Source organism: Oryzias melastigma, linkage group LG7 (genome assembly GCF_002922805.2).
Source record: "Oryzias melastigma strain HK-1 linkage group LG7, ASM292280v2, whole genome shotgun sequence".
In the NCBI taxonomy this organism is placed as follows: Eukaryota; Metazoa; Chordata; class Actinopteri; order Beloniformes; family Adrianichthyidae; genus Oryzias; species Oryzias melastigma.
This window is the reverse complement of record NC_050518.1, coordinates 1,879,234-1,896,127: the sequence shown is the minus strand read 5'-3', so window position 1 is coordinate 1,896,127 and position 16,894 is coordinate 1,879,234. Positions and strand designations below refer to the sequence as shown.

General features: G+C 40.6%; 1 protein-coding gene across 3 annotated transcripts in view; it reads left to right on the top strand.

Moving 5' to 3' along the window:
- The window catches only part of bsna (bassoon presynaptic cytomatrix protein a), a gene marked incomplete at its 5' end in the record, with an annotated part of 109,948 nt that overhangs the window by 71,672 nt on the left and 21,382 nt on the right, over positions 1-16,894 (top strand). For all 3 annotated transcript variants that reach the window (XM_024292372.2, XM_024292371.2, XM_024292370.2), the window contains 2 exon segments: positions 6,573-7,034; positions 9,951-15,323. In XM_024292372.2, coding sequence (XP_024148140.1) covers positions 6,573-7,034; positions 9,951-15,323 — 5,835 coding nt within the window.

Here is a 16,894-nt window from a genome sequence, read left to right as displayed (position 1 = left end):
TTTATCTTGTTTCTCTAACATATTTCATAAATGTACTTTATTAATATGGAATTTTTAAACAACTTTCTACCAACTCAGTGTCAGAAGCTCTGTCACTGTCATTTTATTCTTAAGGTCACACTCCAGCTGGATGCTTTCCTATTGTAAAATTATGCAGTTTTAGCTGAGTTAAAATGCTTGTGTCCATTTTTAAAGACATTTTAGTTAATTAGAAATGTGACTTTTTGAAGATCTTCACTTCCTCGTCCCAGCTGACATCTGGATCAGAACCATACGGCTGGATATTACATAATGTTGCATAATGTTTTTATGTAGCAGTGGTGAAGATTTATGCTAGCGAGACACAGAGCTATCATAATCAGACAGAGAGGAGATCAGCTCCAAAAGCCACGCCCCCTTAGAGGAGATTTTAGAAACAGAGGCTTCAGATCAACATGAAAAATGGCTTTTTACGACGTTTTGGTTGGGGGATTTTAGTTAAGAACTTCATAACTAAATACACTAGTGGGAACGTTTTTTTTTAAATGACAAAAAATTGGGTGCTTCAGAATTGTAGCAGAGGGCTTTTGTGTCACAATCCAGAGTTTTTTGTATCTTTTCCTGATCCACAACTTCTTTGAAAATGAAATACTCAAAAAGTTTTAATCTTAAATTATTTTATGTATGTCCTCCATTATGAGAAAACTGCTACAAGAACATGTTTGAATCACCAAAAAGACGATATTCAATGGAGTCATTTCCATCACTGTAAAAAAATAAAAAAAAACAGTATGTTAATTGGTAATGTTACCATTTTCATGAAATTCAACTAGCAGTTCTGCTTATTACAGATGGTTGAAAGCCAATAAATCTCTGCAGTAAAAATACATTTTGAGCAAAGTTTGATAAATGTGTCTGTATAGTTCAATTTAGTTCAATGTTTTTTTATTTAAAAAAATATGATAGACAAAACTGAATAACTATGATGTTTTCAGTTTGCTTGATCTAAGAAGCTAATAGGAATCTCTCAAAAGATCAGCTGTGCTTGTTTTGTTCTGGATGCTAGACATCTTTCTGTAGATCTTCCCCTTTACTGTATCTGTCTCATCTCCCACTTGAAGCGTGCTCCATCAGACTCAGCAGAGTCACATCACCAGAGGCTGAGCTAAATCACTGTATATGTCAACTTATTCCTATACGCATGAGGTCTCACTCCTTCCCTCCCTCCATTTTTCCTTTCCTGCACCCAGCGGGCTCCTCTTTACCTTTCTCCTTATTCTTTCCATTCCCCTTCTTCTCGTTATCCCTCTGCTCCTATTAAGCCTTCAGCGAGGCTTCTCCTCCCATTTGGCGCCGATGTGGACGCACGTATATGTTTGTGCTCGTGAGAGCGTGCTGCTGCAGAGTGCTGCCTAAAGCTGCAGCCAGCGCCATGGTAGTGCATGCTCAAGCAGAACAATGGCATTCTGGGTAAAAATAGGCCCTGCTCTGTTGGAGGGAGAGAAAAGAAGGCTGGGGATGACATGCAGGGAGATGGAGGGGGGGGTTACAGATCGGAGTTTAATGTTTGTGTGGTGGAAGCAAACTGCAGAAAGAAATTACACACATTTAAAAATGTAAAGAACAAAGGATTTTCTGTGATTTACTGTTTTAACTCCTCGACACCGATTGATGAAAATGTGCTTTAAACTACTTCCATTCCAAAGTCACTGTAATTTAGCATCAACTTAAAACAAAAGCATAAATTCTTTTTTTTTTTCAAAATTGGAAATACATTCAGATTTAAAGGGGTTAAAACTGTGAATAATTTGGATTGTCTTCATCTGCGATCCATGATTCCCCTTATAAATAATCCAGATATATTCAGATCGTTTTATATTATTGTCATTTTAAAAGGTTTTAAAGTTTAGTTGTTTTATGTGTTCAATAAATGTCTATCGTGTTCGGCCTGCGACCTAAAGTTAGTTCTGGATTTTGGCCCCCTATGCGATTGATTTTGACCCTCCTGCTTTAGGGGGTTATGGGGTTGCTGGAGCCTATCCCAGCTAAAATTTTCACTTGGGTTCTCAAACTCAATTTCTCATGGGGCCATTAAAGGCAGAGTGGCTGAGGCTGGGCTGTACGGGGTTCCATTTGTGCCAAAAATATATTTCTGCGTCCACTGTCCATATCTTTGGTACATTCTCTACGTCTACTGAACAATGTATTGAACATTTGTTCATGTCTTTGTACTACTAAGCAATATCTTCTGCATGTCTTGTGAAACGACAGGAGCTAACGACGCTAGCAACTGTTGCTAAAGACTTTTCTGACAACCAAATCCAATGACAATAGTAAATGCAAAGCAAATACAAAGCTATCATCAAAGAAGTGTAGACCTGCAGAAGATATTGCTTAGTAGACGTTAAACTTTCATATTAAGGAGGGGGCCACAAAATATCAACTTGGGGGCTGCAAATGGCCCGCGGGCCGCCAGTTTGAGACCCCTGGTTTAGAGTAATCAATTAATCCAATATCTTAAAGAGTTGGTGTCTTAGAATTCCAGCCGAGCACAAACTGTAGTTCATTTTTTTCCTCAATGATCAATTTTTAAATAGCTGGCACTTCCATGAATTAAGGAGGGACAGTATCTAAACGTCACTACCAAATCCAAGACCTTGACTGGTCAAACTTGTTTAACTTTCAATGCGTGTTCAATGCACATGAGTTTTGTATGTAGAGCCCCAAAATGGTTGCTGTGTTGGAATGCATGAGGACGCGGGAGTTTTGAACGCAGATACCTGAAAAGCACAAGTATGCATACTTAATTGGATATGTCGCTTGTTGAAGCCCTGTGTAAACGTAGCACTAAAGTTTAGTTCTTTCTGATATTCTAATTCAAACATCTATTATGAATAGTTTTCAAGAGAACTCTCCTAATTCTTTTTTCTTCTGTGATTTTATAGATTATTCCCATCTAAATGCAATGAGTTGGTCCGGCTGAACAGATTTTTGTATTTTCTGCTATAACAAACAGTCCCTGTCCTGTTCGGTTTTCTCTTCCCAATCTTGTCTCGGATCATTAAACAGGCAGGAGTTGCCTTATACGAGGCAGGCTGTGCACAGCACAACCCCTTCTGAGTCCAAAACAGGGGGTTTAATCACTACTACAAAATCAAGTCTTTTGACAGCACTAAAACAAAAACAAAGATTCAAAAGTACAGGAAGTCAGAGGCAGAAAATAGAAGAGACTCAAGAGTCATTAGAGTTAAAACGAAGTGGAAAGGAGAGTTAAAGTTTATAGTACAGGTGGAAAACTGCTGAAATGGTGCATAGATGTTAAAGTAGAAGAACTCCATCTATCAATTATTCATTACATAACAATGAATTCTCTCTCTAGTCCCAGTAACATTAGTTGGCTGTACAGAGACAGAAATAACGATAGAAATGAACAGATGGTGCTGGTGGTGGGTGGTGACGAGATACAAGGGAGACAAGAAACAACAAAAGCAACACAATAAATTCACTGCGAGGAAATAAATGATGGTTTTGGTGAATTATTATAATTTTATATACCATTCTGATTTTATGATTAGAGTACTTGTATTTTTTAAGAGGCTCCACCCACTGCTCCATGAGATCACAGCAGTTTGCATTTGGCTTCTGGTTTGTCTCAGAACAATCTGAAACTAGAAAAGTTGCATTACCTTCAATAATACTAGTGTGAATGCTTTTTGCTGAGAGTATTCGCTGAAGAAGCTGAAGCTTTTTGCTGAAAATGGTGACGCAATTTACTTTAATTACTGAAGGGATTTGCTGAAAATGCAAAAGCTATTTACAAAATGTTAAATTTGCAAAAGACTGGAAATTGTGTTAAAGAAAAATGAAAGAGCTCTGAAGTTGACCGAAATTTCTGAAAAATTTCTAGTAAAATTGCTTGGAAATTTTGCAAAATTATTAAGTGTGTTGCTTAAATATGAGCTAAACTCCAAATTAGCCCAGACACTCTAGTACTTCAAAAACTAAAGTTTCTGAATACCAAAATTATAAGCTGTAAAGTCCTGAACAAGCTGAACGTTTTGATGAAATAGTTGAAAGTTTGATTGAGTTTTTACATGCCAAAAAATGTACGGAAAGGGGAAGGAGAATCACCTTTGTGTGAATGTTTATTAAGCATTCACAAGTGCTATGCTACTATTCTTTTACTTTGCATCATTTTAGTGAATTATCTTTTTACCATACTGTGCACATATGTGTGTGCACGTTTGTGTGGAGGGAGATTGGATGGGTTCCAATAATTTTTTTTGTGCATTGTCTTGCATTTATTGTCTAGAATTTGACTGTTTTTATGTAAATGACACGAGTTGTAAAACGTTATTTTTTTATCACTTTATTTTTAGTGTTCTTTTCTAAACATATTTAGGATAAACATACAGAAGAGGGCAGACATTACAAGTAAAATATAGTGGACAAGAAAAAAACAAGAAAACAATCAATAATTAAACAACTAGGGGAAACAACAAGCAAAACAGAGAGAGAAAACAAAACATACTCATCGGATCGCCTTGAGTCAACAAGTTTTTTACATTCTCCACATATGTTCTTATGTTCTTGTCGTTGTGTATATGGTCCATTCCTCCCATCTTTTCATGAAAAGTCCTTCTTCTGTTTTTATCTTATGATTCCATCTTATATATTTCCTTTACTATTTCCTCCCATTCTTGTTGTGTTGGTGGGTCTGTCTTATACCATTTTTTAGTAATTGTTTTCTTACAGGAAGCTAGAAAGATTTTAATTAAATACTTGTCACTTTTAAAAACATTGCTTGATAAATTGCCCAAGTATAAGAGTATCCTTGTCTTTGGCACATTGAGTTGGAAAAAGTTCTATTTAAATAAAGCTTGATTTGATTTGATTTGATTTGACAAGTAGCATGTGTGCTTGCACATTTCCTGGATCTTATACTAAGGTTATAGACTAAGTATTAAGCAGTTAGTTGCATAGTAATCGGTGAACACATATGCCGCCTTTCTACCTTGGTTTAAGGCCCAAAGCCCTTTACAGTCACAGTTCCATTCACTCATGAGCACACATTGATATATTTTCTGCAAGAGTTCATCAGAAATTTTAGATTGTGGAAGGGACTATTGGCGTGGAAGTACCCCAACATCGATTTCCTCGCTTTGCTTTTTTACTCTTACTCCCACTACCTTACAACCCCAAGCTAACATTAGAGTAGTAAAAAAACGGCCAGCAATGTTGGAGCTATCTAGCCGTACCGTTTGGATGGCAGCTCAGACGAGGAAAACAAAGACGCACATGAATGTATTTGTCTGCAATTGAAGGATTTAGAATTGGAGGGGAGCAGGGAGACTTTGGCCCACTCACTGCAGTTGCTGTGTCATAAACCTAAGTTTTTTCATATTGTGGGTTTTTATTTTCTCCTGGTTGATCACATTTTGAATGAAGACATACCAAAATGCAGTTTTAATTTTAAATTATTTTGTACATGTCCTCCATGAGGAAAATGCTACAAGTTAAAAACACCATTTTCATTGGTGTGGGTTTAACATTATCTAATTGTGAAAAACTAGACAGGGAAAACACAATCAAAGATATTGAAGACAAACTCCAAGGAGAATCGTGTTTTTGGTGCTTAACAAACACGTTCTCTCTCCCAAATCGTCCCATACTGACGTTTTGTTAAGGTCCCCTAAGCGTTAAAAATTGAAGTTTTGGGTGCCTTTACTCGTTTTTTGACGAACTAGCTGTTCCCATTAAATCACGGGTCCCCAACCTCTGGGCTGCGAACTGGAACCAGTCCAGAGCAGGTACCCTAATCCTAGCCTGCTTCACATCCAGTACCGCATCCACGCTCGATTTGCGCCTGGTACCAGTTTGGGTAAAGTAACGCATCTGGTGCCAGGTTAGGGTACCGGTACTGGACACATCCTGATGTCCAGTCCGCATCTGGTATTGCGTCCTGAGGGATGCGGACCCTTGATTTTACGAACAGCCAGCACGTCAAAAAGTGACGAGTTAGGAACACCTAAAAAGAGGTGCGGAGGGGTCCTTAACCAAACGTCAATATGTGACAACTGCACCGCTAATGTTAAGTTGGGGGGTGTGAGGAGCCAGAAGCTAGCAGGAGAACACATAAACCACTAGCTCAGTTATAGGTGGTGGGAAGGGGGGTGTGGTTGCTCTGCATCATCAGTCCCGCCCTCAACTCAGAGGCAAATTTCTAATGGCTAAATGCCACTCTGCAGAAAAAATTCCCTACAAAACAACCCAGGTGTCTGTATTTTAGCTCAAAACAGTAGAATAATAATTAAAATACCACTTGAAAAGCTCAAGAGTGGGTTTATAAAGGTTTTCACTCATCCCGTGATGCACATTCATGCTTTTTGCTCTTGCTAAGATAAAACACACTGTATGATGTGTTTTTATGCTCAACTGCTCTCCTACAGAAATGTTCACATACACTATTTGAATAAAGATCGGCTTGAGTTTAGAAATGAAGTGTTCACTAAAATTGTTACTGGATGTTTGGAAAATTCTATGGTTGTTCTTATTTGCTTGTCTTTTGTTCTCTGGGTTTTGTTTTCCTTCAGAAAAAAGAGTGGTTGTGTCTAAACTGCCAGACCCAGCGTTTGATGTCAGGAGGTGGGCTCGACGAACCTCCCCTTCCCATCCCCCATCCTTCCCCCAAACACCAGCCAATGGGTTCACCTCGTCACCAGACACCAACAAGTCAGCAAAGCCCGCTCCACAAACCCACCACTCAGCAGACGACCAAACCGAGCCAGCCCCAGACACAAAAAACTACTCAGTCGGCCACAGGTGTCAGTGGACCACCCGTCACCACGACTGCCAAACAGCCGACTGAAACCAAGACCACAGCACCGTCTACAACGCCAGTACCAGCCACTGAGGCCCAGAAGCAGACGAAAGCAACAGAGGAGAAGATCAAGACCGACACAGAGAACCAAACTACCAAAGAGACTAAACCAAGCCAGAAGAAAGGAGAGCAGATCACACCGATCAAGGAAATCAAGAAGTCCAGACAATATGATGTGAGTATAGACCAAGCTAAGAGAAAGACATTATAAACATATTCAAATTTGTATTGTTAGAAACAGTTTTGCATGTCGGGCCGAGGTTGACGACTGCATGCGTGTCTGTGGGCCTGCCTTAATTTTAAATCACTTCTTCATCATGACTGATGAGCATAATGCAATGACCATCTTGACATCTAACTGATGCCATCTCAATTTACATCATTTATCTGGTCTGACATGATGTGGTGTTTGACATTTTCTTATTTCAAGATTCACAAAGCTGAGCAGTCATGGACGTTGGAACTGACCCATCACTAGTGTCAAGTGTAGTTGACTCAGGAACAGCAGACACTCTAGATAGACCTAATCATATGTAAAGATTAGTATTTTGTTTGACAGAAGGTAAATATTTATTTTAAGTCAGCTGTGACAGCATTATATTTAGATTACATAACTATTACTTTTAGGCCTAGTATTACTACAAAATCAATTATTTCATTTTAGTTCAAGAAAAGTTTAGTTTTAGTGTTGTGATCATTAAAGCTTATATTTTAAAAGTGTCAGTAGAATTCCCTCAGAGTTTAAAAAAATTCCAAAACTAGTAACATCAAAATCTAAAATTGTTTTTGTCACTCCATCACTAGATTTTGAATAAAATCTGGTGTTTTAAGTTCACATGTATTTGGAGGGTCAAGTAACAGATTTGTCATTCATGAGTTCGCTATTCTCCAAATAATCTTATGATAGCTTTCAATTTGGAAAATAAATAAAAAATAATATATATATATAAAATGTCTTATATTTCAAACAAGCATTGAAAAAAATAAATGCATATATCACCAAATGCATAAAATATTATATTTGTTAACCTACAGACTCGATATTCTGTTTAAATAAAGATCGTATATTTCCTTGGAAATATAGGATCCATCCATTGGAAAGTGCCACAAACCAAGTTGACCACAGAAAACATTTCAGATATTTTTGTGTTACACTGATGTTGCTATCAGTTCGTATGGGCTAAAGTTCAGACAGAAACTTAGCATGTTTTTTTCTGGAGAACTGGAAAGTAAAGATTTTTTGCTGTGATTATATTTCTATCATTATGTTTATCTTTTTACATCAACTGTTTAGCATCAAAACCTTAAAACTATTTTTGTCACCTGCTTCATTGAATTCGGTCTATCTTTCATTTGATCAAGAAGTATTTCTCCATTTAAAGAGGCCATACCATGATTTTTTTAAGTCATTCAGAGTTAACTATATCCATATATGTGATCATGTATTACATTTGGAACACTAAAAAACTGATTATTTATGAAATATACGTTTTTTTTTGCAAACTCTTTTAATACCCGGAAGTAAAATGACTCAATCTATGTGGCTCCGAATTTTGTGCCGTCCATCTCATGACGTCAACCTAGAGCCATCCTCATCAGCGTGTAAACTTACAAAAACATAAACTTTTTTTTTTAAATATTGATGTAAATATTGTGTAGCCTAAGCATTTATCCCCAGAATTTGGCAGAAACTGAATGGTGATGGCTAATGGGTTCGTTTTGTGGTGAAATTCGGTCAAAAAATGCAGACAACACCAGATGAACATTTCAGGCTTGATTGAAATGATTAGAACATTGTTTTCCTTTTCACCTGTACCTTTCTGCCTTTGCTCAATCCACGTTCAAACTAGTTCTCCCAATTTGTTGCTCGTTTTTTCCACCAGGAAATAGTCTGCTCCTTTTCTCCACCAGGAAATTAGTCGGCTCCCGTTCTCCACCAGAAAATAGTCTGCTCCCTTTCTCCAGAAGAAAACTGTCTGCTCCCTGTATCTACCAGGAAATGCTCAGCTCCATTTCTCAACCAGGAAATAGTCTGCTCCCTTATTCCACCAGTAAATAGTCTGTTCCCTAACGCTACATTGAATGTGCATTTCTTGGCCATCGCTAAACTGGCTCACAACAGAGACAGCCACTGTGTGCACGACTGTGGATGAGCTGAGGATGGGGGCTCGCGAAGCTAGCTGATCACTGCTAGCTTTCCGGAAAAATTGTTTGAGTTAGCTCTGGGGCGGAGCAAACTCTTCCTGGTCTTGTGATGTCAGCTGGTGAAGACCTGCTCGTTTTCATGGGTAGGGGAGGGGCTGCTGTTGAGAGCGCAGGTTTTCACAGGATTACTCAAATATGCTTGAACAGATCAAAATACTGCTTTGGGGTTGTTTATAGTGACGATTGAACAGTATTATACACTTAAAAGCTCAAAAAGTTTTTTTATGGTATGGCTCCTTTAAAATCAGGACATTAAATGACTGCTATTTGAATACCGTTTAAGTTCTTTGTTCGACTATGCATGCCTCTAAAAAAACTACTTTTACTAAAGCAATGTGTGTAAGTCAAGAAATATGCATTTATAGCTTCTACGCTGTCATCAATTCATCCCAGCGGGAAACACAATTTTTGTCATAGTTTATACTTAACTTTCTATAGATGGAAACAAAGTAAAAAAAAAAAGAAGAAAAAAAAAGTTTACAAGTCTAAACACTTGTTCAGCTCCAATCTTATGGACAAACCGGGAGTCATCGCGTGTGAGACTTGACAATGAATCAAGTTCAAGCAACAAGTCCTCATCTCTGTTAAGATTTTAAGATCACTGTGTTTAAAAGGTATTTCTACAGATAAACATTTGCATAAAACATTATTAATATAGGCTTGGCATGCATTGAAGTCATTGTAAAGAATCCAAACATTCAAAGATTTCATAATAGTTTAGGCTGAAAAAATATGCAAGAATTTAAGTTATATTTGTCTTTAAAGGTTATAGTTAAAATAGTATACTAAATAACATGCCTTATCATAATTAACTATTTATTATTCTAAAGTTTAATAAAGTTCACATAACTGAATAAAGTTTTCTTTTTTGTTTTTCTCTCTTCAGGACACAAAAAACAACAGCTCCCATGACCTGTCACGAAGCCCTCAGAGCCTTAGTGACACTGGTTACTCCTCTGATGGCATCTCAAGCTCCCACAGCGAAATTACTGGGTTAATTCAGGAGGAGGAGATGAAGCTTAGCGAGAGAGGAATTATTGGACGAGGTTCCCCACCAAGCCCCTCTGAAATCACAAAGCTGGAGAGTTCCATGAGGCCACTGCTGGAGAAGAGCTTCTCTGAAGAAAAGGCGGATAGACGGGGAAGGAAACACCGAGACAGAGACTTGGATGATAGGGGGAAGCAGCGTCCACGCTCCTTATCAATCCCACCAGATGCATACGACTCTGATGAGGAATTAGAGGGCATATTAGAGGAAGAAGAGAATGTGGGAGACTGGGAGGGTAAGAGAAAAGAAGGGAAGGACGAAAAGAAAGAGAAGAAGAAAAAAGACAAAGACGCCGAGCCCACGGAGATGACTGACGAGGAGTTCATGAGAAGACAAATAATGGAGATGAGTGCAGATGAAGACATTGAAGAGGAGGAAGAGATGGAAGAAGATGAGGATGAGGAAGACGAAGGATATGGCTACCAGAAACCAAAAAGGAGCCACCACAAGCATATGATAACAGAATCGGGGAAAGAGAAGAGACGTCTTCAGCATCACTCCAGCAGCTTTGAGGAGGAAACCAAGAGTTCCACTGATGTCTATAAAAGCTCGCTGGAAGAGGGTGAAGAAGATGTGATGGCATCTCAAGGGGGCTTGAGGCGCTTCAAAACCATTGAACTCAACAACACAAACAGTTACAGCCGAGATATGGAACTGAACAATGAAAACGACTTGAGCCTCGATCGTGAACCAGAGCTGGAGATGGAAAGCCTGACTGGTTCTCCTGAGGAGCGTTCTCGGGGTGACTATTCTTCAACGCTGCCACCCACATCTTCTTCGTATGGCTCAGGACAGTCTCCTACATCCATCTCGTCAATGGAGGAAGACAGCGACAGTAGCCCCAGCAGAAGGCAACGACTGGAAGAAGCTAAGCAGCAGAGAAAAGCACGGCATCGTTCTCACGGCCCCTTACTTCCAACCATTGAAGACTCTTCAGAGGAAGAGGAAATGAGGGAAGAAGAGGAGCTCCTGAGAGAACAGGAGAAAATGAGGGAAGTAGAACAACAAAGAATAAGGAGTACAGCAAGGAAAACTAAAAGAGACAAGGAGGAACTGAGGGCACAGAGGCGAAGAGAGAGATCCAAGACACCACCTAGCAACCTTTCACCAATAGAAGATGCTTCACCCACAGAAGAGTTAAGACAAGCAGCAGAGATGGAGGAGCTTCATCGCTCCTCTGCCTCTGAATATTCCCCACAAAGTCTGGACTCAGAAGCTGAGGGGTATGAGTCTAAACTTTATAAATCTGGCAGTGAGTACAACCTGCCTACCTTCATGTCTCTATACTCACCGGTGGAGAAGTCCTCCACAACAACAACCACCACTGCACCATCTTCCACCTCTAAAGCTCTGAAGAGTGCTGAAGAGGTTTATGAAGAAATGATGAGGAAAGCTGAGATTCTCCAAAAACAACAGAAATTACAGCAGCAGCAGCAACATGGAAGACATGCACCTTACTATGAAGAGGACATCAATGGACAAAATTATGATGATGACTATGAGTATGACCAAGATCAAACAGGATATGATGATGACAGTGGAGAGAAAGAAACAGATATCTATGAAGAGATCAGACAAACATCTCAGAACATCACTAAGATGCAGCAGGCCACTGATGAGCAGGTAGACATTGAGATTGAGAGCTCTTACCCAGAAAAGCAGCTCTTAGACACAGGCTCAGCCTTTGCTAAACTGCTGGAGCAAAGCAATGCTCTCTTAACTCCAGGGACCAGCCCAACCCAGATCTCAGCTCCTGTTTCTTTTGCAGAGACTGGGGGCCGGATACCTGACGTTAGAGTAAGCCAGCACTTTACCTCAAAGGATGGACACAAAGACAGAATTAAAAGCCAATCAGGAAAGAATGGGATAACTCCAGCAGTAGCTGCTACCACAATTGCAGCTTATGGAGTTTATGCCAGGGATGCAGTAACTCTTTCTCAAACAGCGTCAAGCCACACTATAACTTCTACTCAATCTGATGTAAGTCGTCGACACACAGGTAGTGGTGGCACATCCTCATCCACTGTCTCAAGTGTATGTAGCAAGATTGCAGAAATTACACAAGCTTACAGTCAGAGGGAAGTGCTTACCAGAAGGGTTGGGGAAACTAGAGGTGTCCAGGTACGAGAAAGCTCAACATCCTCCGCTGAGAGGGTGATTGAGCCACGTTCTCCCAAATATACCACCTATTACAGAAGCACGAGTCCTCCTCTGTCTCCTTCACCGCCACCACCACAAAGCCCCACCCGAGCTCCTTCCAGAAGAGCTACTGCTGAGTTTTCTACACAAACTTTAAACTCAGCATTGCGAATGGAGTCTGGTACATCTGGCTCTACTTCTCCAGTTATGGCACAGGGAACTCAAACACTGCATCGATCAGTTTCTCCTCGACTCTATCGGCAGCAGTCTTCTCAGGATGCTCCATACTCTCCACCTCCAAGCCCAGCAAGACCAATGACAGTGAATACTGCTACTTCTCCCCTGTCCTCACCCACCCGCTTCAGCCGCCAGTCAACGTTTGACTCCTATTCTCCATGTGGCAGTCCCCCAGACACGCCACCATACCAACAGTCTCCCACACGGAGCTTCTATCGAACGCAAAGAGTGGAAAAAGTGAATGTCGGAACAAGTATGGTCACCACAGCCAGCATATACAGCAGAGGGTCTGTCTCAATGGATAACATATCCCTCTGTAGAATATCTACAGTCCCAGGCACCTCAAGGGTAGAACCAGGCCATATGATTCAAGGTGGAAGTGTGGTGGACCTTAGAACAGCCACTAAGCCAGGTCCTATTATCATGACTGACCAGGGAATGGATCTCACCTCTTTAGCCACAGATTGCAGGAAATATCATGGTGGATTAGAGGGCCATAGACATTCAACAATTGTACAGCCCCTTATTATGAACTTGCACACCCAGGAGACCACCACACCAACCACTGTGAGTGTTACCGTGGCTGCATCTATGTTTATGACACAACCCAAGCAACCAATGGTTTATGGTGATCCCCATCAAAACCGAATAGATCTAGGTCAGGGCATGGGATCAGCAGTGTGTCTCTCCCACAACAAATCCCCAATATCTCCTCCAATTGATCCTGCTATACCTAAAATTGATGCGAAGTTAGAAGATCTCAGTATTCAACAGAGAGAGCTACAAAAACAGCAAGAGAAGCTACAAAAACAGCAGGAGATCCTTGAACAACAGCTACAACAACACCATCAGATGCAACACCAACAACAGGTCTCTACTCTAAACAGGTACAATCTTGCTGGCCAGATTTCACCTTTACTGAAAAAAGACTTGCTAGTTAGTCAAACTAGCACTGCATCAACTGTGGTTAGTGCTGTATCACCTGTCATTAATCCTGAGCTGTATGGCACTGGTCCCATTGAGATAAAAGGTAAACCGAGCCCTCCAGGTTTGATGGTAGGAGGTACAACACCACATAGTATGGTAGTGCAGGTGGATGGAGGAATGGAACTGAGCAGGGCAGTAACTCAACTTGTGAAGGTAGAACAGGGACAGGATGCTGTGGATTTGACAGGTGGACAAATTAAAGCTGACAACCAACCAGCTTGCTGTGATGTTGTTTATAGACTTCCATTTGGTGGAAGTTGTGTGGGTGTTCCAGAGAAGGAGGGCATAAAGCCACCATCAACCCCACCTATTAGCTATGAGTCTGAACAAGAAAGGCAACCTGGAAGATACCATGAGTATCCAATGGATGCACGTAAGGCCTACACATTACCTTATCCTGGTAAACTCCAGCCTTCAATGTCTGACACTAACCTTGCTGATGCTGGGCTACAATCCTATTATTCCAAACTGGAACCCCACCTTCAAACATCAGGTGATCCTGCCATGGACTTAACTGCAATGAAACAAAGCTATGGAGGTTATGTGGGGATGCAATATGGGTCTTATACAGATTTACGGCATGGAGGGGACATTGCAGCCCAAACATTGCCCATAAGAAGATTTAATTCCTTGTCTAACATTAGCTCAGATTATGGCTACTCTGCTCGTGACATTGCTAGCTTCCAAGAAGCTAATTTGGCCCAGTACAGTGCTACAACTGCAAGAGAGATCAGCCGAATGTGTGCGGCACTTAATTCCATGGATCGATATGGAAGCAACCCAGATTTGGTCCAGTTTGGCAGCTTGGGAAGAGGTACTGGCCCAGGAGCCTCAAGACTTGCAGCGGGGCTAGGAATGAGACAAAATCTCCTCTTTGGGCTGGATGGAAAGCCAATCTCTCACGGTCAGGCACTGGCCAACCTTATTAATGCCAGACAGGCAAGTCTAAGAGCTATGTACCCAGCTGCCATAAGATCTTCTGATGGAATGATTTATTCTACTATTCAGACACCCATTGCATCAACACTTCCGATCACAACTCAACCTGCATCTGTTCTTAGACCACTTCTGAGAGGAGTGTACCGGCCATATGCTTCCCCCAACTTGACACCAGTGCCACTTTCCAGTCTTACAAGACTACCAATGAGCCCTAGAATACCTCTAACTGGGGCAGCCCCTGTCCGTTATCCAGCACCAGGACTTCTTCAAACAACTTCAGCCACCGCCACCACCACTATAGCTGCATCAACATCAGCACCATTAGGGGCTCTTGCTTCGGTGACAACTGCTAGCTCAACAATTCAAGATGAGCCAGTCTACCTTGGCAAGGGTGCTAAAGTGACTTCCTCCTCATCAGAGACCCCCCCGGTCCATGGAGCAGTTGTCATACCATCTGACACACAGCAGCAGCCAATAAACCTGTCCCAGGCACACCTGAATACCCAGCAACAACAGCAAGACAAACCAGGGACTATGACACAACAGCCACAAGCTCCTGCAGCAAGCCAAACCTATCCACCCTCAAGCCCTGCACTCACCCATGGCTATCCCCAACCCCCTGCAGGCCCGTCTATCCCTGCTGGCAGTCTACCCAGTGCAGGTGGTCTTCCTCCCTTTCCTCCACCAGGTGCCATGCATAAGGAAGGTGAAACCGAGGCAGAGAGGCTGCACCGACAGCAAGAGCAGCTTCTACAAATGGAGAGGGAACGTGTGGAACTGGAGAAACTTCGGCAACTCCGTCTGCAAGAGGAGCTGGAACGGGAGAGGATAGAGCTCAAACTGCACAGGGAGAAGGAGCAGATGCTGGTGCAGAGAGAGTTGCAGGAGCTACAGACCATCAAGGAACAGGTAGAGGGAGAAACTTTAGGTGTAATGAAAAGTTTACCCATCTGTGTCGTCTTGTCTGGTGATATGTGGACAATGCCTTTGTCTCAATCCTTATTTTTTTGTGGTATTTGTCTATCATACTTTATTGTGTCTTGATATCCTGTTATTGTGCAATTTTGGAGTATTTGTTTCCGTTCAGTGCATTTTTTTAAATTTAATTTTAGAACAGTATGTATTTAGTACAATGTTTGCATGTTTTAATGCATGTTTCTAGTGAAATGACAACTTATTTTTGAATTTCTGTTTGTGCATCTATTCTTTTATGCTCATGATAACAGTTTTTTACACTAAAGAAGAAGACTAAAGAAGAAACTGTGTCATAGAGGTAACTTTGGGTTAAGTAAAAACCCGCAGAAGTTGTACATGCATGGACACATACACTATGTAGTTTTAATCTGTTTGTGTTGAGAACTGATGGTGGTTTTTAAATGTTGTTTTGTGATTCATATTGTGGTTGCTTATCTTGTATGATGATAAAAAAAGAACTTTAAAGTGATGCAATGTTCCAGCTGATGATCAGAGGGGCTTTGAACAAAATGAAAAAGAACCAAATTAAGTGGTAGAATATAGAACTGTGGTTTATCTGTATATCAATGAGAATATGTTTTAAAGTTGCTTAGAGGACTATCATAACCAATGTCTCTTTTTTTTTTTTTTTTTTGATAGAACAAGCAGTTGAAAATCTTTCAAGTTAACTCTGTTAAACAGGTGTGGCAGCCCTCCTCCATAACAATGAATCCAAAATGGAATGTTTATTTTGCATCCCATGGCATACAAATAATACAAAAAAAAATCCCAAACCCCTAACTTCCACCTTTTAGATACAAATTTCATCAAACGCTAAAAGCATCAAATTACTGGTAACAGCAATTTACTAGTACATGCTGCACCTCATTTAAATTTCACTTCCCTTGTTTGTTTGTTTTTTGTGCTTTTTGTTTTTTCCAGGTAAATGATGCGAGTTTTACTAACTTGGAAACATTTTGAAAACTAATCCATTAGCATAAGAGAAATCTCATGACACCTTCAGCTTGAAGAACTTTGCAAACTAAGTTGCATCTTTGAACTTTATTCAAAAAAACTAATTCATAAGGATGTAACAATTCTCCGTGAATCGGAAAAATAACAATTGAAACTTGTCAACATGTTCATCGGTGCGGAAAATTTCAAAATCGGTTTGTCACAGCCTGTACCTACATTTAGAAATGCAGAGCAGATGACATTTCTCTATGCAGGCTTGCTGTCAGTGAGTGCGTAGCGGACTGGCTTCGTCTCTTCACATAAGTCAGCCCCTCCAGGATTTCATAAGTTGCAATAGCAACTAAAAATGCAAATTCAAGTAAATCAGAGATTTGTTGCTCACCCTGCAACTTTACATTTACATTGTAACTTTACTGCAACTTTGACCAGTCTACCGTGACAACAGTCATGGGTGACGCCACAGCTTCATGACCGTTTCCCTTCTGACTTCCTACCGGGAACCGCTCTCTTTTTTATTAACTTTCTTTAGCTCTGTCTTTTTTCTCCGCAAG